The 18766-nt window shown below is 41.8% G+C and overlaps 1 protein-coding gene across 1 annotated transcript in view; it reads left to right on the top strand.

Moving 5' to 3' along the window:
- The window catches only part of cntn3b (contactin 3b), a 118138-nt gene that overhangs the window by 63650 nt on the left and 35722 nt on the right, over positions 1-18766 (top strand). Inside the window, exons 6-11 of the mRNA XM_015959946.3 lie at positions 3778-3981; positions 7930-8032; positions 9846-10030; positions 10592-10728; positions 13639-13768; positions 14411-14561. Coding sequence (XP_015815432.1) covers positions 3778-3981; positions 7930-8032; positions 9846-10030; positions 10592-10728; positions 13639-13768; positions 14411-14561 — 910 coding nt within the window. The remainder of the gene's footprint in view (positions 1-3777; positions 3982-7929; positions 8033-9845; positions 10031-10591; positions 10729-13638; positions 13769-14410; positions 14562-18766) is intronic.

The raw sequence follows: 18766 nt of genomic DNA on the forward strand, positions 1-18766 counted from the left end.
CCGAAAGGCCTGCTGAGGACTGTGAAATTAATCAAAGTCACAATGAGCTACAGCTGAAATTATAATCCCTCATGAAGTCATTACATTAGACTAGAAAATAGTGGAGATGTTTAACTTAAATCTTCCAGTGTTTCTATTGAAATCCCCGGTGAGTTTTATGAAGCAAAGAGCAAGGCGTCACATAAGGGTGAAGCAAGATGAAACAAAATGGGGTTCGCCTCACAGTCTGCTTCTGCCATGTTGTTTTGGTGATTTAGGTGTTTCGGCCGAAAACTGAAAATGCACTTTTTGGTTATTTTCAGATTTCCGGATTCTGGGTGCATCCCTAATTAAAGTTATGTTTTAGGGACAGCAGGAGGTAGAGCGGGTTGTCCAGTAATCAGAAGGTTGCAGGTTCGATCCTGGCTCCCACCAGAGAAGGCTGCTGTTGTGTCCTTGGGCAAGACACTTAATTAGCCTTGCCTGTTGGTGGTGGTTAGAGAGACTGGAGAGGCCTCGCCTCTGTCAGGGCAGCTGTGGCTACATCATATCTCATCCCCACCAGTGTGTGAATGTGTGTGTGAATGTGTGTGTGAATGGGTGGATGACTGATTGTGTTGTGAAGAGCCTTGGGGGGTTGTAAGAACCCTATGAAGGCACTATACCAATACAAGCCAGTTACCATTTTTTGGGGCAGACACTTTAGTGTGAAGTAAATTCATGAAGTTGCAAAAAAAAAAAAACAGAATAAGATCATGGAACAGCTGAACAGTTTACCTACACAGATGTCGTGTTTGTCCTGTTATTCCTGCATTAGATCTGTTATTACCGCCCGTGTGTTTTACACAAACTGTTGTGTTTATTAACACCACTGTGAATTGCACCCATAAACCCCAGAGCCAGCATCGTTTTAAACTGTTTTATGACTTCAGAAGTAAACGGCAACCGAAAGGCAGCTCTGCTGTTCTGACCCACTTTTACTATATTTCTGGTGATTAAAAAACACACGCCCTGCAGGAACATGTGAGACGATGTGCTCGGGTTTCTAGTTTATCTCATTGCTTATTCAAGTAGAAGTGGAGTCATTTTCCCTAAATTGAACAGAAACTAACTCATCACATTTTCGTTGGTTGTTGTCTCCTTAAGCCTGCTTCCCACCCCTGATGAAAGTGGCCTCTTCCTCTGGCCTGTGGAGAGCCAGCAGTGTAGATCAGGAGTTTAGTTTCACCCTGCTGATCAGGAACAATCAATATAAAAATACTTTGATTACAATCAGGATCCAAAACTTGAGATCAGATTAAACCATCCTTATTTTAGTACAATGCTAACAATCCTTTCACAGTTTGTATCATTTAAATAAAATAGTAAGACAGAGACTTTTTCTAATAATAATTCTAAAGACATTTCCTAATTTGCCTTCTTTGAGGTAGGAAAGTTGATGCTCTCTATCCATTTAGCCTGTAAAGATGAGACTGCTGTTAGCAGGGGCTGCTTTCCTTTCACAGAAAGACTGGAAATAGGTAGCAGGGTGCTGTCAAAAGGTGACAAACCCACAGCAAAACAGCCTCTCTGCAGCTAGCTAATTAACACAGTCTATTGATTTGTTTACTCAGAAGAAAACGTTGTGGTTTTAACAGGGGGGCTACACTCTGGAAATGTAAACCTCTCTGCCTACAACTAAAACCTGCTCCTTCCAAACTCGAGGTTTACAGAAAAGTTAATTAATTGGCTTCACTGAGGAGGAAAGTAGGATTTTTTTAGTCTTCACGATAGCTCCACAGTTTTCAATATGTAGGCTAATGAGCACAGAGCTGTTAGCTGTAATCTTTTATTTTTGCACAGACTATTTCAAAAACGATGCTTTATTTGTTCAAGTGAGGAGCAGGGAGCGTGTTCTGTGAATGAGACGCTACAAATAGAAGATTAAGTTGCATGCTGCACAGTCCCACCACTCTGCATATCCACACAACACCGAGGACATGCACAATGGCTGCTGCCTAGCTTGTCACCCTCTTCATACAATGGTGCGCACATTGGAACAACCAATTTCTTTCACAAGAGAACAGTTTGTGGCAGCGCATTGTGCAGCTGGTCTTTGGGATAATGGGTCAGAGTCCTCTGTGAAATACAGTTTGACAGCTTCCCTCTCTGACACAGGCTTATTCGCGGTGAGGTGCTGTAACCGTAGTGCTTTTGTGTTTCACCACATTTTCAAAAGTGACTGAAAGTAAAGCGGTGCGAGCCCTCCATGCCTTTTTTTCCTCTGTCCCCTCGTTTCCGCCTCCGTTTCATCTTCTTTTCCTGCCTTTTTTGCCCTTTCCGTTCCTGAATTTCAAAGCGCCAGTGTGCCTTATAGCCTCACACCAACAGTTGACACATTCTCCTGCTTTCCATTACAACCGATTGGCTTTAAACTGCAACACATTCCTCATCCGCAACCGCAAGGTAACTTCAGACCACCCAGGTGTGAAAAAAGAACCAACATGGTCATGAGTAATTGTTGCAGTGTTGCTTCGGTACTCAACAGATTTTCGTTTATGTAAAATAACCCAGATAATTTTTTTGCACATTCTTTGCATGAAGGCTCTTGTGTTGCATTTAATTCAGCACTTGACAAAGAATTGCTCTGCAAAGTGCTATCGCTGCTCATCAGAGCCACATGGTTCAGTGTGGAGTTCTGCTGACTCTGAGCTACGTGGCGCCTGCTGCCTCATCAGAGGGAGCTTAGTACCTGCGTCGCTGCACTCGCTTGGACGATTCACCCGATCTGAAGCCAAGTGGCTCGTCCACTTGGGCGGAGCTGGAGGTGATTGACAGTTGCTGCGTGCACCTTTTGACTCAGGTCGACTCCTACCTCCCAAAATGTAGTGTGAGGTGGGGAAAAGGGGCCTGATCTTAACTTTGTCTGGTTCAGATACAGTTTTTGAGTAATTTAATGAAAATATTGCTGATTAAGTATACAGATGTTCTAAATCTTTCCTGAAATTTGTAGCTTTTCTACTTATCTTTGTGTCAGTTCAACTTTGTAATCAGCTCCAGCAACATTTGGAGGATGTGGTTCCTGCAGTCATAGAAAGGGAGGGGCAGTCGTCGTGATGCAACGGACAATTATGTGTGGGACTCGAGTGAGAACGTCTGGGAAGATCAAACAAAAAATTCCCAGAGGAGAAACTAAATACAAAAATCAAAGTGAGGTGGCAGGAAATGGCTGACAGAGATAGAGTTTAAACAGGTAGTAAAAAACACATCTGCAGGGTAGGTCGAGCTGTCCCAACCACCTATTCAGCTGAACTGAAGTCAAACAAACTCCTGAAACTTCTGAGACTTAAACAAGAATTTGATCCCAATAATTTATTTTTTGTGCACTCATGAACAACCATTATTGTTTTTCTTTTGACAACAATGACAACACTTTCCTGCATCTGTCTGTTGATCCATTAGTTCCATTGTTTTTTTGTTTTGTTTTTTTTTCATGATGCCCTCAAACGAAATCTCTCAGGGACTTGGGGAATGGAGGCCATGCACCAGGGGAGTGCTACTCTTGCACTGTAATCTAGTTTGTTTCGCTCCCTTTCCCCTGATTTCCATTTTTTTCTGCACTATTGGCTCCTCTTACTATCTTCATCTAAGGAAACCTGTAAAATGGACAACACTAATGTCATATGTTAACATGTAAAGGACTCAGTGGAGTCCCTTATGTGATCCATATTGTCAAAGCCAATGTAATGGGTGGAACCAGCTAAGATGTGACAGCGACCCAGCACAGCTTTAACTCAGAGGGTTTTCTTTATTTTCCAGAGCTGACGTTTGCGTGGATTTTCAATGAATATCCATATTCTGTCCAACAAGACAGTCGAAGATTCGTCTCTCAGGAGACGGGGAGTCTGTACATCGCCAAAGTGGAGCCCTCAGACGTGGGCAACTACACTTGTGTGGTTAACAACACTGTCACTAAGGAGAAGGTTCTCAGCTCTCCAACACCTCTGGTCCTCAGGAGTGATGGTAAAAAAAAGTTATTGTTAGCTTTTCTTTTTTCCTTTTGTATTTTTCTTTGTCACCCTATTCCTAGGATTGTGCAAAATGTGACATTTTGGTTCAGAGGTGGGACTAGGTTTCCATCGAAGATAATGTTTGATGCTATAATGGAGTGAAAAGTAGGAATATTACCTTCTACACCTGAAACAGGGTAAATATATAATTGTATTTTTTCTTTCAGTAGTTAGTGTGTATTTTTCCTGGTGCTAGGGGTTAGTAGATACCTAAATCGTTGCAAGCAAGCTGTATTTTTATGTTGGAGTAAGACCTTACCAATGGATGCCCATTAGGGTCAAAAAGACCGGAGAGTGCAAACTTCAGCAAAATGACAAGCACATCACACTCCTTTTCATCACTGACAATGAGTAAAGAGGTAAATGTATAAAACAACGATGTTTATTAAGGGTGAAAGTTTTGCAACCATTTGTTACAAATCAGTAAATGTGCTCAAGTCCTCCCGCTGCTCAAGTAAATATCCTCAAGGGCTCCCGTAGAAGGAAACATGGCACCTAATATGGTGTCGCCCAGAGACTTAGGGTGTTTTTAAATGTCAAGGTGCCTGGCCTTGCGAGGTGATGTCTTGCGAGGCCAGGCACCTTGCTTACGAGGACACTGTCCTTCCTTGGTCAAAGAAAACGGTTAAATGGAACAGACTTGCATCACGTGACCGCGGCTTCCACGGCGGTCACGTCACGTGACACGGGAGACAACATTATATTTTATACGTATTAGTTTTAATATAAATATTTAACAAGCATTTACTTTTTAAATTGTGTATATGTTTAATAAATTAAAAATATAAATGAGTTACTACCTGCTAGCCACCGAAGCTGCAACTACTAAGCAACTAACCAACAATAGATAACTTTTTTGGATCTAAAAAAACATTTTTAATTAGTTGAATTACTTTTAAACTTGAAAATTGTCCCCGAAGTAGCTTCCAGCTTCTGATTTGCTGTCCTTTTGAAAATACTGCGGTGTATTCTGGATTATTTTTGACCAAGGCTAGGCTACAAGACACTTCCCGTGTATCCTCGCTCAGCTAGCTAAACGGCTAACAAACGAAGAACACACGCCTTGGTAGAACATGAAAATTGGAACCCGTCTTGGTGTCCTGATGACGTATCTCCTAGGCAACCAGGACGGGGCCAAGACATCAAGGCAAGGTTCCTTGGCATTGAGAAACACCCTTAGACCCACTCCCATGTATTTTAGACCTGATTTTGATGGTTATAGGTTACGAAGCTGCCAATATTTTTCAACAACTGGGCATCATTTTATTTATTTTTAACAACATTTTATGGATATTTCCAGAGATTAACAATAAAAAGTACATTAAAGAAGAACAAGAAATAGCCTCTAATCTTGTATCATAACTAGACAAAGCACCTCTACATACTTCCAGTTCACAAGCATTTGCAAACCATTTTGTGTTTTTAGTCAACATTTAGCCAACTTTTCAACTTTGCCATCGTGTCAGATCCCTCAAGAAACACATCTAATGTTTTTTTTCTGGGATTATTGGCGACTTTTGTAACTCCATTGTGAAAGCATTTATCATTCGTTGGCCTCATTTACACCAAGCATGGAACAGATTTGGATCCGAATTTGTGTTGCAACAGCAAAGACCAAAAGAAAAACATGAAGAGTTGGACGAAGAGTCCAATAAAAGCATTCACACCGGCTGCTGAGCGGAATCTTTCCGCTTAGTATCAGTTTTTTTGTGACGCCACATGCGGATTGTCATTTAGCTGAAGAAATGACATGAGCCAGACAGGAAGTGAATCTGGTTTATTTCAAAATAAAACCAGTGTTGCATCATTCTGTCCAGCTTCTTTTGGTGTCCGTCCATCCTTCTGGAAGCTTTACTCTTTTGACAGAGCAGTAAATGCTGTTGTGAAGCAGTCCTGTTCTGATCAGATCTGTGTCCAGGTTACAAAGAACATTTCCCATGTGAAGCCACTGCAAACTGATCTTGCACTTGCTTATAGTCACTCCAAAACAGACAGACAGACAGATAGACAAAAGCAAGATAATGAACTGGAATTGACACAAATAAAGATGGCTTGTCACAGTTTATTAAACGTACTGCGGTTGTTTGTCACAGTCTATTCTGAGGTCATTCTCTACTTGGTACAGTTAATGTGACCCTTGTGATTAAAATGTTCTTTGTTACAAACATCAACAGGAATGGAAGAACTGCCTCATGTAGTTTAATGCAGCCATCAAATAGTGGCAAATTGCTGAGCTGGTACTTTCACTTAAATAAAAATACCAGTTCAGCAATGTAAAAATACCTTACTACAAGAAACAGTAAATAATAAATAGAATAAAAAATTAATGATTTGGTCCCTGATGTGTTATGCATGACACGAGCAAATTACCAGTAATGGATGTGTGTGTGTAAGCGTGATGTTGTACAGTGATTTTGGTGGAACAACGCTTGGCTTAAAAGGGTTAACAGTGATGTAAGCAAGCACCTCTTGTGGTTGGTTCCAGTACAGATTTTAAGCCTTGCTCCCTTAATGTAAGTGAATGGGATTACATCCTGAATTAAAATAAAACTGAATCACTTTTCTAGGTGCTGAGTCCTAATGACTCACTTAGCTCTTACTGTGTTGTTTGCTCAAAAATTTAATGTTCCACGCTGTAGTGTATTTACATCGTTTTTTTATGTAAATGTCACGGCCCTTTTTTACTGTGTAGTGACAGTCATGGCAATATGGTGTAAAACTACCCTGAAATGTAAGTATGTACTGCCCCCTATCACCAGGAAACTACACACTGTCACTTTAATACAGATACACTTCTTACATATTCAGACTCTGTTAAAACTTCATTTTTTGGCCTAGATGCTTTTCTACAATAAACAAAAGCCACAAGATCTGCAGAAAATATGAGTTTAAAACAAAGCAACTGAAACACAGTAGACAGGGCCTAAGGTCCTGCAAAATGTATGAGATGGGAAATAAACCAATCTCTCATGGACTCTAATCATTTTCGAGCCCTTTTTAGTCAAACATAAACTATATAATAATGAAGCCATACAGGGCGACCGATACAACACAAACACATGAAATGTAACCCTACCCATAAGTTTTAAAGCAACAATGTCCACATTTCTACATTTAAATACACAGTAATGGCAATATTTCAATACTTGTGGCATAAAGGAATTTCCCCCTGAAGAGTGGAGAAGTGGAAAAGCCAGGCAAAGTGTACTAAAGTAAAAAAATAACTGTTTATCTGCTGTTTATCTTCCTGCAACTCCTTTATGTTTAGGAATATTAAGCAACTATCTGTAAACACTGGAGGCTTTGATGACCAAGAAATGAGAAATCAATGTCTGCCCCTTAATGGATTTCTCCCACTTACACCTGCTCACCCAAACCTCTAGTCTGACTGGTTCCCCATTCACCACATTAAACTTTAAAGAGTCATCATCATTAAATTATTGCAGATGATTACCAACTTAGCATTAACACTGGCGTGGTACGACGCTCTCATTTTTCACAGTCTGGCTTTTGTGCCGGACACCAAAGCACTTTTGCTCCGAGGCACTGGGAATGTAATTGTAACGGTAAAGGGCACGCTGTTATACTTGCAAAGAAGTCCGTGACCCATCCTAGTGACGTGAATATAAATAAAGTCATAAATGAAGTTACTTTCATACATCTCTAGCAGTGATAAATCTCCACCAGGCTAATCTTTTCCTTGATGTGTTCTCTGAATCTTTTATAACCACCTCTTATTTCGTCCTTCTTTATCAGACTTTCAGTGGTCACTTTTGCTCCTTTCCCATTACTCCTTCTGTGCTAGCTGTACAACTGTACTACCACCTCTGATCTAACCTGAGTGTGTCTGTTGTTCCTCCTTGACGTAAAGAGCCTGTTGTCTATTGTCGCCTTTTTCCAGGCGTAATGGGGGAATATGAGCCAAAAATAGAAGTTCATTTTCCAGATTCGATCCCAGCTGCAAAGGAATCCGTGGTGGAACTGGAATGTTTCGCTCTGGGAAAGTAAGTCAAGCTCATTGTATGTGTGGCATAAGCTGTAGCTTCCTTCATGCATAAATTAGAGTTATGCAAGCTGGTTTATTAGTCCTGGAGAGTTCAGAAGGAAAGCAACAAGACTTCCGTGATTCCTTATAGGTCTTTCACTTTTTATCCAAGAAGCTTTTACATTTCAATCTGAAAGTGCACAATACCAAGTTTTATGTATATGAAAAAAGCTTTGTTGTTGCAAGCTGGTTTAACACTCTATAGGGCCAACGGCCATATTTGATCACTTCGTTTTCTCAGATTTTCTGCATACAAATAAATATTTTTGAAAATTTTAACAAAAGAAACACACTTAAACAACCTGGGGTTGAAAATTTTAAATTTTAACTACTTCATGTGTGCCCTATAAAGGGCTCAAAACCATTCCTCAATCATCCCTTTTTTTGTGTCGTCAGTGTGTGTTGTCCTGGTCCACGTATAAGGATTTAGGGTCATATTCCAGGGGGTCTGGATTTGTGTTCTGACATGATATTCAACCAGGCCTGGGTTGCGATGAGAATTCGGCCTTGGAACCTATCCGTCCTGGCCTTGAGAGCAGGGAAGGGGGGTTGTGATGGCAACAGTGTCTCTGTCAGTGGGGGGGGTGGGAAGTTCCCGGTACACCTGATGGCCAGTCCACCCCTGGATCCAACCTGGAATTGTATAATTTGGAGATTTCAAACCTGACATTTCCTTTGTTTAATGTTTTATTGTTCCTACCTTTATTAGGAGATCTGAGGTTTTAGGTTATCAAAACTTAAAATGGTCCTGAATCTTAACCCCAAACAGCTGCCCAACAATCCGCACCTTCAGCAATGTGAGTAAGACGTCCTCCGCATTAGCCTGACCAGCCAGCCCCATGCTTCCTTATGGGTCTGGGTCCTTATGGGCATTGGGTCTGGGAACTCTTCTATTTGAATAACCCCACCCCCTGAGAATTCTAACCGAGCCAATCAGTGCTGAGCAGCGTACGTCACACACCGCAACGCTCAGTTTCTCATAAACAACAAAGATGTCTGAAGCGGAGTTCGCTGCAGCTCTTTCCTCTGTTCTAGACGACTTGGACATGTCTTTAAAACCACAACAAGTAGAAGCGCTAAAAGCCTTTCTTCTAAAGACATTTGTTTGAGCCGTTACTGGACGCCATTTTTTACTACAGCTTAAAAAAAAACAGTGTCGCGTGATACAGTCGCCATTTCTGCCTTTTTTCTGATTGGTTATTTTTAAGCTGGCTAGTCCCGCCCCTCATGTGCCTCTCAGCCTCTGAGTAACCAGACTAGCTCTCTATGTAGAACTAAACAGCAGGCCAGGCTACTTCCACGTGGACTAGAACAACACATATCCAAATGAAATCCCAGTAAGAAAGATCCGATTTGTAAACTATCTTGAAATTAAACTGTGTTCTTGGTACTCCACACTGTTCTGTTTGATTGAAGAAGCCATCTCAGATGAGATGCAGAACATCTTCATGAAAACAAAGATGTCTAGTGTTCCTTTTCCTGAGCTTACTCGTACCGGCCTGGATAGCTATGAAGCATTGTTTCATGTAGTTTGATTGTGGAGAAGCAGAACAATAATCAGACTCATCAGTGCTTGAGAAGAAGGTCCAATATGAAAAGCCGGAGAAGCAGAAATCAAAGTTCTTTTCAGAGCATTTGAAATGTGAACGATCCCGGTTTGGTTTGTCAGAAACAACTCCCTGAGCTTTGGTCTCAGCTATTTTTCCTCTGCACTTAATCACACTTTGATCTCGGTGACTGACAGTTGAAATCCGTTTGTTCCTCCTTTGTAGCCCTGTCCCAGAAATAAGCTGGAGGAGAACCAGTGGTGTCCCGTTCCCCAGCAAAGTCAAAATGAAGAACTCCAACGCTGTCCTTGAAGTCCCTAATTTCCAACAGGAAGATGCAGGAACATACGAGTGCATAGCAGAGAATCGGCGGGGCAAAAATGTGGCACGGGGTCGAATTTCCTTCCATGGTAAGTGAGCCATTTCTAATTGGATGACAGTGAAAGCAGGAAGACATCGGGATGATTGTTACAGATGTGTACGGGAAACAGAGTACAGGTGATCAGCAGTGATCCTGTTCGTCCATGTGGGGCTCAAAGTTGATATGAAATATTACAGCGGTAGAAGATCCTTTCCCAGCGATATTGATCTGAAATTAAATTTAACTTGTCTATCTTATTTTATAAAATGCCCAGATAGCTCCTCATTGTGAAATGGTTCAATACAAATAAGCTGAAGCTGGATTACATTCAGATTTGACTTTCTTAGGGGCTACGCCTCTCTGCTTGACACTCAGCGTTAACATGTTAGATTGTGTGTGTGTGTGTGTGTGGGTAAACCACCAAGTAGTTCCCGAGCGCAGCCATAGCTGCAGCTCACCGCTTCCTATGGGGGTGGGTCAAATGCAGAGAGACTTTCAAGATCATTATAAAACCTATTCTGCATTTACCAACTCAGGGATGTTAAGCATATTTGAATGTTTATTTTTTCTTTTTTTTTTTTTTCCTTTTTCTTTTTTTTTATATTCCAAGCTAAACCCCAGTGGTTCCAGACCGTGGCAGACACAGCTAAGTCCATAGAGGAAAACCTTTTCTGGGAGTGTAAGGCCAGTGGAAAACCGAAACCATCCTACAGCTGGCTGAAGAATGGAGAACAGCTGATGGTGGAGGTAGGATGGTTTATCAGGTTTTTATGCTTCGTACTAACGGTTTCAAAGAAAAACAGAACTCATCGCCAAAATAAAGAGTGCCTGAAATCAGCTCACCTTCCTTTCCACGTTTGACATTGATTAGGCCATACGTTTCTATTCTACCCAAACAGATTGTCTCATCTGGTGTTTGTGCACAGATGGAGCTCTGCTAAATGTTTAGCAGCATTAACTTGAAATGGTGCATTATGAGCTTTTTTTTTTTTTACAGCTGAGGTATTTGCTGTATTGTTAATCTTTAGTTTTGTTTCTTAGTTCTCATTAAAACACAAGCTGTCCAACTGTGACTGAAACCTTAAAGGTGACGGTTTATTCGTGAGTGTTCACTTCTTCAGAAATGCAGTGGATGTCTGTGTGCTGATGCATAGGCACTAAATCAACTGTTCTGATCTTGGATCCATCACAAGTTTTGTCCGTTTTCTGAATGCATCAAATGAAAAAACATCAAATCAGAAACAGCCTGCTGTGATTCATGAATGTTCCAACACCTTCTCACACCCCAAGCGTCGAAAAATGACGTGGGGTGACTAAGCGTTTGTTTCCGACGCGTTGGGAGCCACAGCACGTCGGGAGGCGACCTGCTGTGCCAGAGGTTGTTTTCCAACTGCCGCGGTAAAATAGAGATTTCACCGAATTGTGACCTTTACCCTCTTGCTATTTAACCTCCCCCTCACCCCCATCCTAACCTTAACCCTCTTGTGCACGCAAAGCTTTGTTCCAGGTTGTAGCGTCCCTTTCCAACATCGGTTAACGGGAAGTTTAGAATGAGAAACTGTTTTGTTCAAGGCACTGGTGGTTACCATAGTGACCTTAATGAGCCACTGGCAAGAATTTTTACTTTTTTTCATCTTTGGTTTCTTTTTACTTGTTCTACACTTTACACAGAAAGCACTGAGATGTATCTGAACATAGATTTCTATCTGATGTTGGATTTTCAGACTGTAATGTTTTACACTGTTTTTGAAAATGACCTGTTTTTGGTTACCTGGGCTTAAATTCAAGCTTTAAGTAAAGCCTGATTTATGCTTCTCCATCTGCGTCAGTGCGGGGACACGCAACGCCATTATCCGTCCTTGCGTAGGGCACGCAAGTACGTACGGAGTCGAGCCCACTTTTTTAAACCTCCGTCGAACGAGACGGATTACGCAAGCTTGTGATTGGTCAGGATGCCGCTGTTGTTTACAACGCCGCCATTGCAAAGAGAGCCGAGTTTAACTAGCGGCAGACACGGAGAAGCTTGAAGAATACCTCGCGAAAAAACTCTAAAAATATGAACGTTTAATTCTCCCGTGACTGGAGGAGTGAAAAGATGCGCAGCAAGCGTTTTATTTGTGGACGGAAATGACAGGAAACGTGGGTTTAGAGGTGGGGAGCGCATGAAGAGGTGGAGGAGAATGAGAGACAAATGTGTCCGTGTTAAAAAGTCTCTTATATACACAAAAAACACAATATAAACACACGATCTTGGACCGATACATGACAGGATACCACAGAACAGCGCTACGCCCTCTGCTGTCCTGGTGGGGAATTGCTTTGCAACACTCTCCAGGATACGGAGAAGTATGAGAGCAAAACGCTTCCGTCAATCCGTGCGTGTCTGTCCCTTGCAGAGCTGCCGGAGAAGCATAAACCAGGCTTAAGGCTCATCAACGTACACACACAAACCACCAATGCTGCAGCTACATCACCTCAAAGTTCAGATGTTCTCAGAACGGTGCTCCAACGTTTCAAAGACCATGCCGGTAAAGATGGGTGAGAAGAACGGCATGCAGCAACTACGAAAAACTGCACGCTAGGCTGCACCTGAGATACAACATCGCTGATACACATCAAGCATTAGTAACCGCCATGTAGCAATGATGCAAAAGCTCGTGAAAAATCTGAAAACAGCTGTGGTCAAAAACTGGCATCATACTAAAAAAAAGGAAAAACATAACAGAGTGCTAATCTCTCATTGTTTCACCTAAAAATCAACTTTCTAAAGGGCCGCTGAGCAAATCTCTGATTGAACTTTCCTTTTTCCTCTTATTTGAAACAAAACAACCTTTTTTGTGTAACTTTTTTCTGTTTCTATCTTGTTCAGATTAACAATCAGCCTACCAATATATTTTTCCTCAGAAGATCATCAGTCAGAAGTGAGCTTGACCAGCTGAGCTAGCCTTTCTCTGACTCCTGATGTATGAGATCTGTGGCTGCCATAACGAGGAAAAAGAATCAAATCAATACATTACCCAACACGTTAATCCTTTCATTAGCTTGTATTCACTTTTATCATTTAGCCCGACAAAGCTCTTTCCCATATCTGTATAATTAAAGGATAATGAAGGTTAAAGCAAGACGTTTGATAAATGCTGGAACGCTTCTTTGGGACGATAACACAACTGGATTAGACCGATCCGAGCCAAATGTACATCTATAGCGCCAATTTGATGTGGTTCTACCAAGATTATATGGTGCCCTGGCTGTTCTATTGATATGGAGTAATTAAGGAGGCCCTGTCACTCCCCTGCAGCCGGAGGATCTCTTACCAGCTTGTTTAGGTAAAATCACCCATCACCATCTGAGCTGCCATCACGGGTTTTACAGCTCAACGACTTCAGACAATAAGTGACATTTTAATAGACTGACCGTGCTTTTGCCAGTATTGCTTAATTTCTGTGTCTAAGATGCAACTTCACACTTTCCTCGGCTGCCTCCTCATCTATTCTAGACTGAAGACACACGCTGAAACACAATGCTGGATGGGAGTGTTTTTATTCCCCTCCTCTGCGGGCCTCCCTTCATGGTGCACAAATAATTGCTGCTGTGCTTTTAGACATAATAGGCTGGCCTTGCAATGGATATGCAGAATTGTTTCTCTTTACTCCGCAGGGGCGTGTACAAATAGAAAATGGAGCCCTTTCCATAACTGCGCTAAACCTGTCAGATTCCGGGATGTATCAGTGTGTGGCTGAAAACAAACATGGCAGTATTTATTCCAGCGCCCAGCTAATGGTGTTAGGTAAGGTTGCCTCCCTCCTTCTGCTTTTATTCAGCTTATCTGTGTGTGTGTTTGATCATCTGCTAAGATGAAAAGCAGCCCTGAGCTCTAATGTTCCTCAGGAATCAGTCTGCACGCCCATTTGATGTTTCCGTGGGCTCTGCCAGCAAGAATATGAATCTGATGGAGTGTCTCATTTTACTTTCAGTCATTTCATCTATTGATCTGGATACTACAAACACATTGCCTTGTGGCATTGTGCATGCTTTCTCATGTAGACCCGGTATTGATTTATTTGCAAAGCTTTGATGACTGGCTCCACGAGAAATTCAATTCTCTCCTTGTGCACGTGATGACACTTGAGGGTTCTAATGATGGCTAACTCAAATGTGATGATTAATGTAGACAGCCGCTGTTGGCTGGACGTATGATGGGGTGTGCATGTATGAATGTGTGCATGCATGAATGTGTGCATGCATGAATGTGTGCGTGTGTGAAGGATGGGGTGACGAGCCTGCTTTGTAGCTTTTAACTCCATGAGACATGATGCTGAGATTCCAAGTTTCTGAAAGGTGAAGGAAGTCAAGCAGGAGAACTCATGAGACGATGATCAAGACTTCTATATGTTTTAATCTCATACCTTCCCTCTGCTCCTACACACAGCTTCAGCTCCAAGTTTCTCCAGAAGTCCATTAAAGGCTTTGCTAAAAGCTCGCTCAGGCAGCGAAGTCACTCTTGAATGCAAGCCTCAGGCCTCGCCACCAGCAATTAGCCTTTGGAAGAAAGGGAATGAAATCCTGCAGAGAAGTGAAAGGTAGGATAACAGTCGACGTGTAAACTCTCTCTCATTCACACTTGCTGCAAGCAGATTTGTTTTTCGTGAATTTGGCGTTTATGCATTAAAGGAAAGGCTAATTAGGGGAAAGAGCACCAGAAAAAACTGCACAACTGTGTCTAATATACTGCATGCTCCTTCATATGGAAATCGCTTGGTATGAGGTATGAAGATGCCAGGTGGTTGTATCAACACTGCATGTGTTAAATGTTTGAGGGAAAAAAAAACAGCTTGGCAAATTGAATCAGTGATGAAGTCGATCCTGTTTAAGACAGTGGAAGGGAATTCAAAAAGTAAAAATGAAGCGGTTGCACCTGTAATTATCTACTTTCCGAGGTTTGAAGAGAGAGATACAAGAGTGTGATTGATTAAATCACGAAGAGGTGAAAGCAGAGAAGTCTCACATGACTAGAAACTCTCGGCGCTAACATGATTCAGAGGATGAGCAACATCAAGCAGCACTCTCGGCAACACAAAGTGGTGCTTCATTTATTTGTTGCTTGTCTCTTATCCAAGAAGGTTCACATACAAACAGAAGGACAAATTACAGGTGGTGGGTTCTAAAAGAAAATCAGGCACGCAGATCGGTTCATCAACACACATTCAGACTGGCAGGAAGAGAAAAGCTTACGCAGGGACAGTCGGACAGAGTCTTGCTGCGAGTCAGCGCATGCTGACTGAATGAAAACAACCCGAGCACAGGCATCCCAGCGCATCAAAGAAATGCAGTTCCAATCACTTCCGTGCTGCTCGTAAGGATTTCTGAGGAAGAGCAATGCGAACTGAGCATCATGTCCAAACTGCACTGAGACTCCAGATGGGAAGCCGCATCATTATGCTTGCAGATAATTGCTAAAGTTCCCCGACTGAATGGCATTTAACATACAAATCCCACCGTCTTTGGAGGAGCTGATATAAAGTTGATCCATGCAGTTATTCTACAAATGGATTCAGTATGAAAGTAATAATTCATTAGTAGTGAAACACATCTGTTAGACACGCAGGGGGTTACTGCTTCAGCTTCATTTGGTGTCACCGGCTTCTAGCTAACTGGGGTTATCTAATTAATGTTAAATAATGCTTTCTAGCTAGAAACTGGTTCAGTTATTTATGACTTCTGCTGCTGACACTCTTGTAACTCTGATGAAAAAATGAACAGCAATGTTTTAATGCATTTAGCTTCAAAAATCAATGTGAAAATTCAATTGTAAGGGGTTAATTTACATTTATTTAACGAGCCATGAGACGTAAGATTCCATAGTGAATATGGAATCAATCTTACGGATCTTTGGGTACTTTTAACCAGAAGATTGGAACTTTTTATTGCAGGGATTATGTAACACAGGGTATTAACTGAGAGACAACAGAAGAGAGAGTCACCTTTAAAATTTAAGAAGATTTATTTCTAAACAATTTTAAACAAGACTAACTGTAAATTCTAAGTGAATGGATGGATTATGGTGTGAATGAGATGTGAGATGAATGGTGTATGTGTGAGTGATGTTTGTCATCAGAACTCTCGTATCCGCAGAAGCAAGTCTGAATGATGTTTTGCTCTTAAGCTATGATCGTAGTTTCATATACACAAGACGCCATGTTGTCGCTCCACACATACCCTTCAGGATGAGACCGCCGTACAGATCCAGACTGCCAGGTCCTCAAACCCCCCTTTCGGTACTGGAGCCGATGAAACAGTGTCAGCAGCACGACAGACTAGTCTTTGGATTGCTTCCAGGTAAAAAGCGACAGTTGGTTGACAGCGTCAGATGGACCCAGAGGGTCAGTGAGTTCAGCTTTTATTCTGAAAGGAACCGTTGCTTGGTTGGTAAAATGCAACAGATTTTATCCAGCTTGTCGGTTCTTTGCTTGAAAAGGAAGTCCGGGTGGCCGGTCCGATACTTCTCTTAGAATGCGGTGAACTGCAGTGAACTGTAGAGAACTCAGAGAACTGAACTAAGATGGCGTGGGGACTGGTTTTATTAATCTGGATGTTTTGATTTCTGGTCGAATCAAAGTTGGCATATTTATAAACACCTCAGAGACTATGCCACGCTTCAGAAAGGAAGGTTCCGATTGGACGAGTAAAAGCAATGTGTCATGCGTTTACATTACGTGTAGTCAGAGTGTCTAGTGCAGCTAGATTAAAGTCATATTACTTATTAAAGCTTACTAATCATAACATTGTCATTTCACAGATCGGTCAACATTTTATTATTGACTAACACTTTGTTTGATTAGCTTTATTAAAAATAGAGTTCTTTGATTTATTAAAAGGAAAGAGTCCTTTCTTCAATCTTCTCTTGGGCTGGAAAGGAAGCAGTTTAGAAGTGAATGCATGACCTTGAGGCAGTCTCATGCAGATTAGTTCTGTGTCAGAGGCATATGAGGAGAGAGGGTAAATAACCTTCGGTGAAATAGCTCCGTCATCACGTTACACAATGATTAATGTAACTCTAAACATTTAGAATCACATGTAAAAAATATTTAGTCTCAATGTGAGATCTCATTTAAAATATATAATAACTATTGAGAATCCAGTTTTGACCAAGTTCACTGAGAAACAGATTTTTACTTGTTATTTTTTTAAATATGATTGGTCACTCTGAGTTTCACATGCAGGCTAAAAGTGGAAATAGTCCTCTACCATTACATCCTGCATTAGGCACAGATAGAGAATAGACTAGGAAACACTCGGATTAGAAAAGCCCATCAGATCTAAGGCCCACACTGAAAATTAGCATTCATGGACTCCCCTATTGACCCATGACTGTTGGTTTAGCCTCCAGGAAACAGCAGACTGTATCTCAGCTAACCGTTTGCATTAGCAACTCCACAACACAGCAGAACTCCTCCAGCCTTGTGTTATTTGTTTAAATAAAACTTCTAATTTGCTAAACAGAGTCATTAGCCAGTCCAATGTGAGATTTACAGATGTCAGGAAATAATACTCCAAATCCTGCCGTTTTCTGCTCCCCGCTCCTCTGGCTCACTTCCACCTTCCAAAAACAGGAGCACAAGAGCTTTTTCCCCACAGAGATCAACTCATATTTACTGGAGACCACTGCAAATGTGTTGAAAGGACAAGTGAACTTGGTCTTTAACAATTTAGAATGCAAACTAATTCAAAACAGCAGGTCAACATACTTCAAATCTAATCTAAATGAAAAAAACTATAACTAAGGGGGGTATGGCAACATTAAACAATGAAAGGTTTGAAAACCTTGACAAGTGGCCTGTATATGATACAACATCTTCTAGAGTCCTGAAACCCCCCAAGGTGCTTTGCAACTCAATCAGTCATTCACCCATTCACACACACATTCACACGCTGGTGGGGATGAGCTACGATGTAGCCACAGCCGCCCTGGGGCGCACTGACAAAGGCAAGTCCCTCCGACCACCACCAGCAGTCAAGGGGGGTTAAGTGTCTTGCCCAAGGACACAATGACAGTGACAGACTGAGCGGGGCTTGAACCTACAACCTCCTGATTACAGGGTGAGCGTTTAACTCCTGTGCCACCATTGCCCCAAATAACTGCAGGCAGATCACAGAATCTAATCAAAAGGTTGAGAACATAGAATGGTTCCCCCCCGGACCATTTTAGGCGTGACACAACCTGAGTCACATTGCTTTAGAGTGCTTAAAAACAATTCGGCAAATAAATACATGGATTTTTCTGGAGATGATTTTTAGCTTCACCGTACTTTTCCACCGGCTGTTTGAGAATTGTGTGATGTCGTCAATGTGTAGTTAGCAGCTATTTGCTGCTGTTACAGTGGATGGGGCGTTTCAGCGGCCACAGAGCATCGTGCTTTGGAAATTTCCCAGAAGCGTAGGGAGGCGTCATTTATGTTGCAAGCAGAGATGGGGAATTGTGGCATCAACAAGTCATCCCTATGACTTGTTTACACACTACATGGGACAGCAGTAGCTCAGGAGGTTGAGTGGGTTGTCCAGTAATCAAAAGGTTGTAGGCTTCATCCCAGCTTCCACCAGAGAATGCTGCTGTTGTGCCTTTGCGCAAGACAAACACCTCTGTCAATGCATGGGCGTGGGCAACTGTGGCTACATCGTAGCTCATCCCCATCATTGTGTGAATGTGTGTGTGTGAATAGGTGAATGCCTTAATTGTATCCAGCTCAGCAGTTTGGATACAGGAATTCAAACACAAAAGAAAGGTAAA

This window comes from Nothobranchius furzeri, chromosome 3 (genome assembly GCF_043380555.1).
Source record: "Nothobranchius furzeri strain GRZ-AD chromosome 3, NfurGRZ-RIMD1, whole genome shotgun sequence".
NCBI lineage: Eukaryota > Metazoa > Chordata > Actinopteri > Cyprinodontiformes > Nothobranchiidae > Nothobranchius > Nothobranchius furzeri.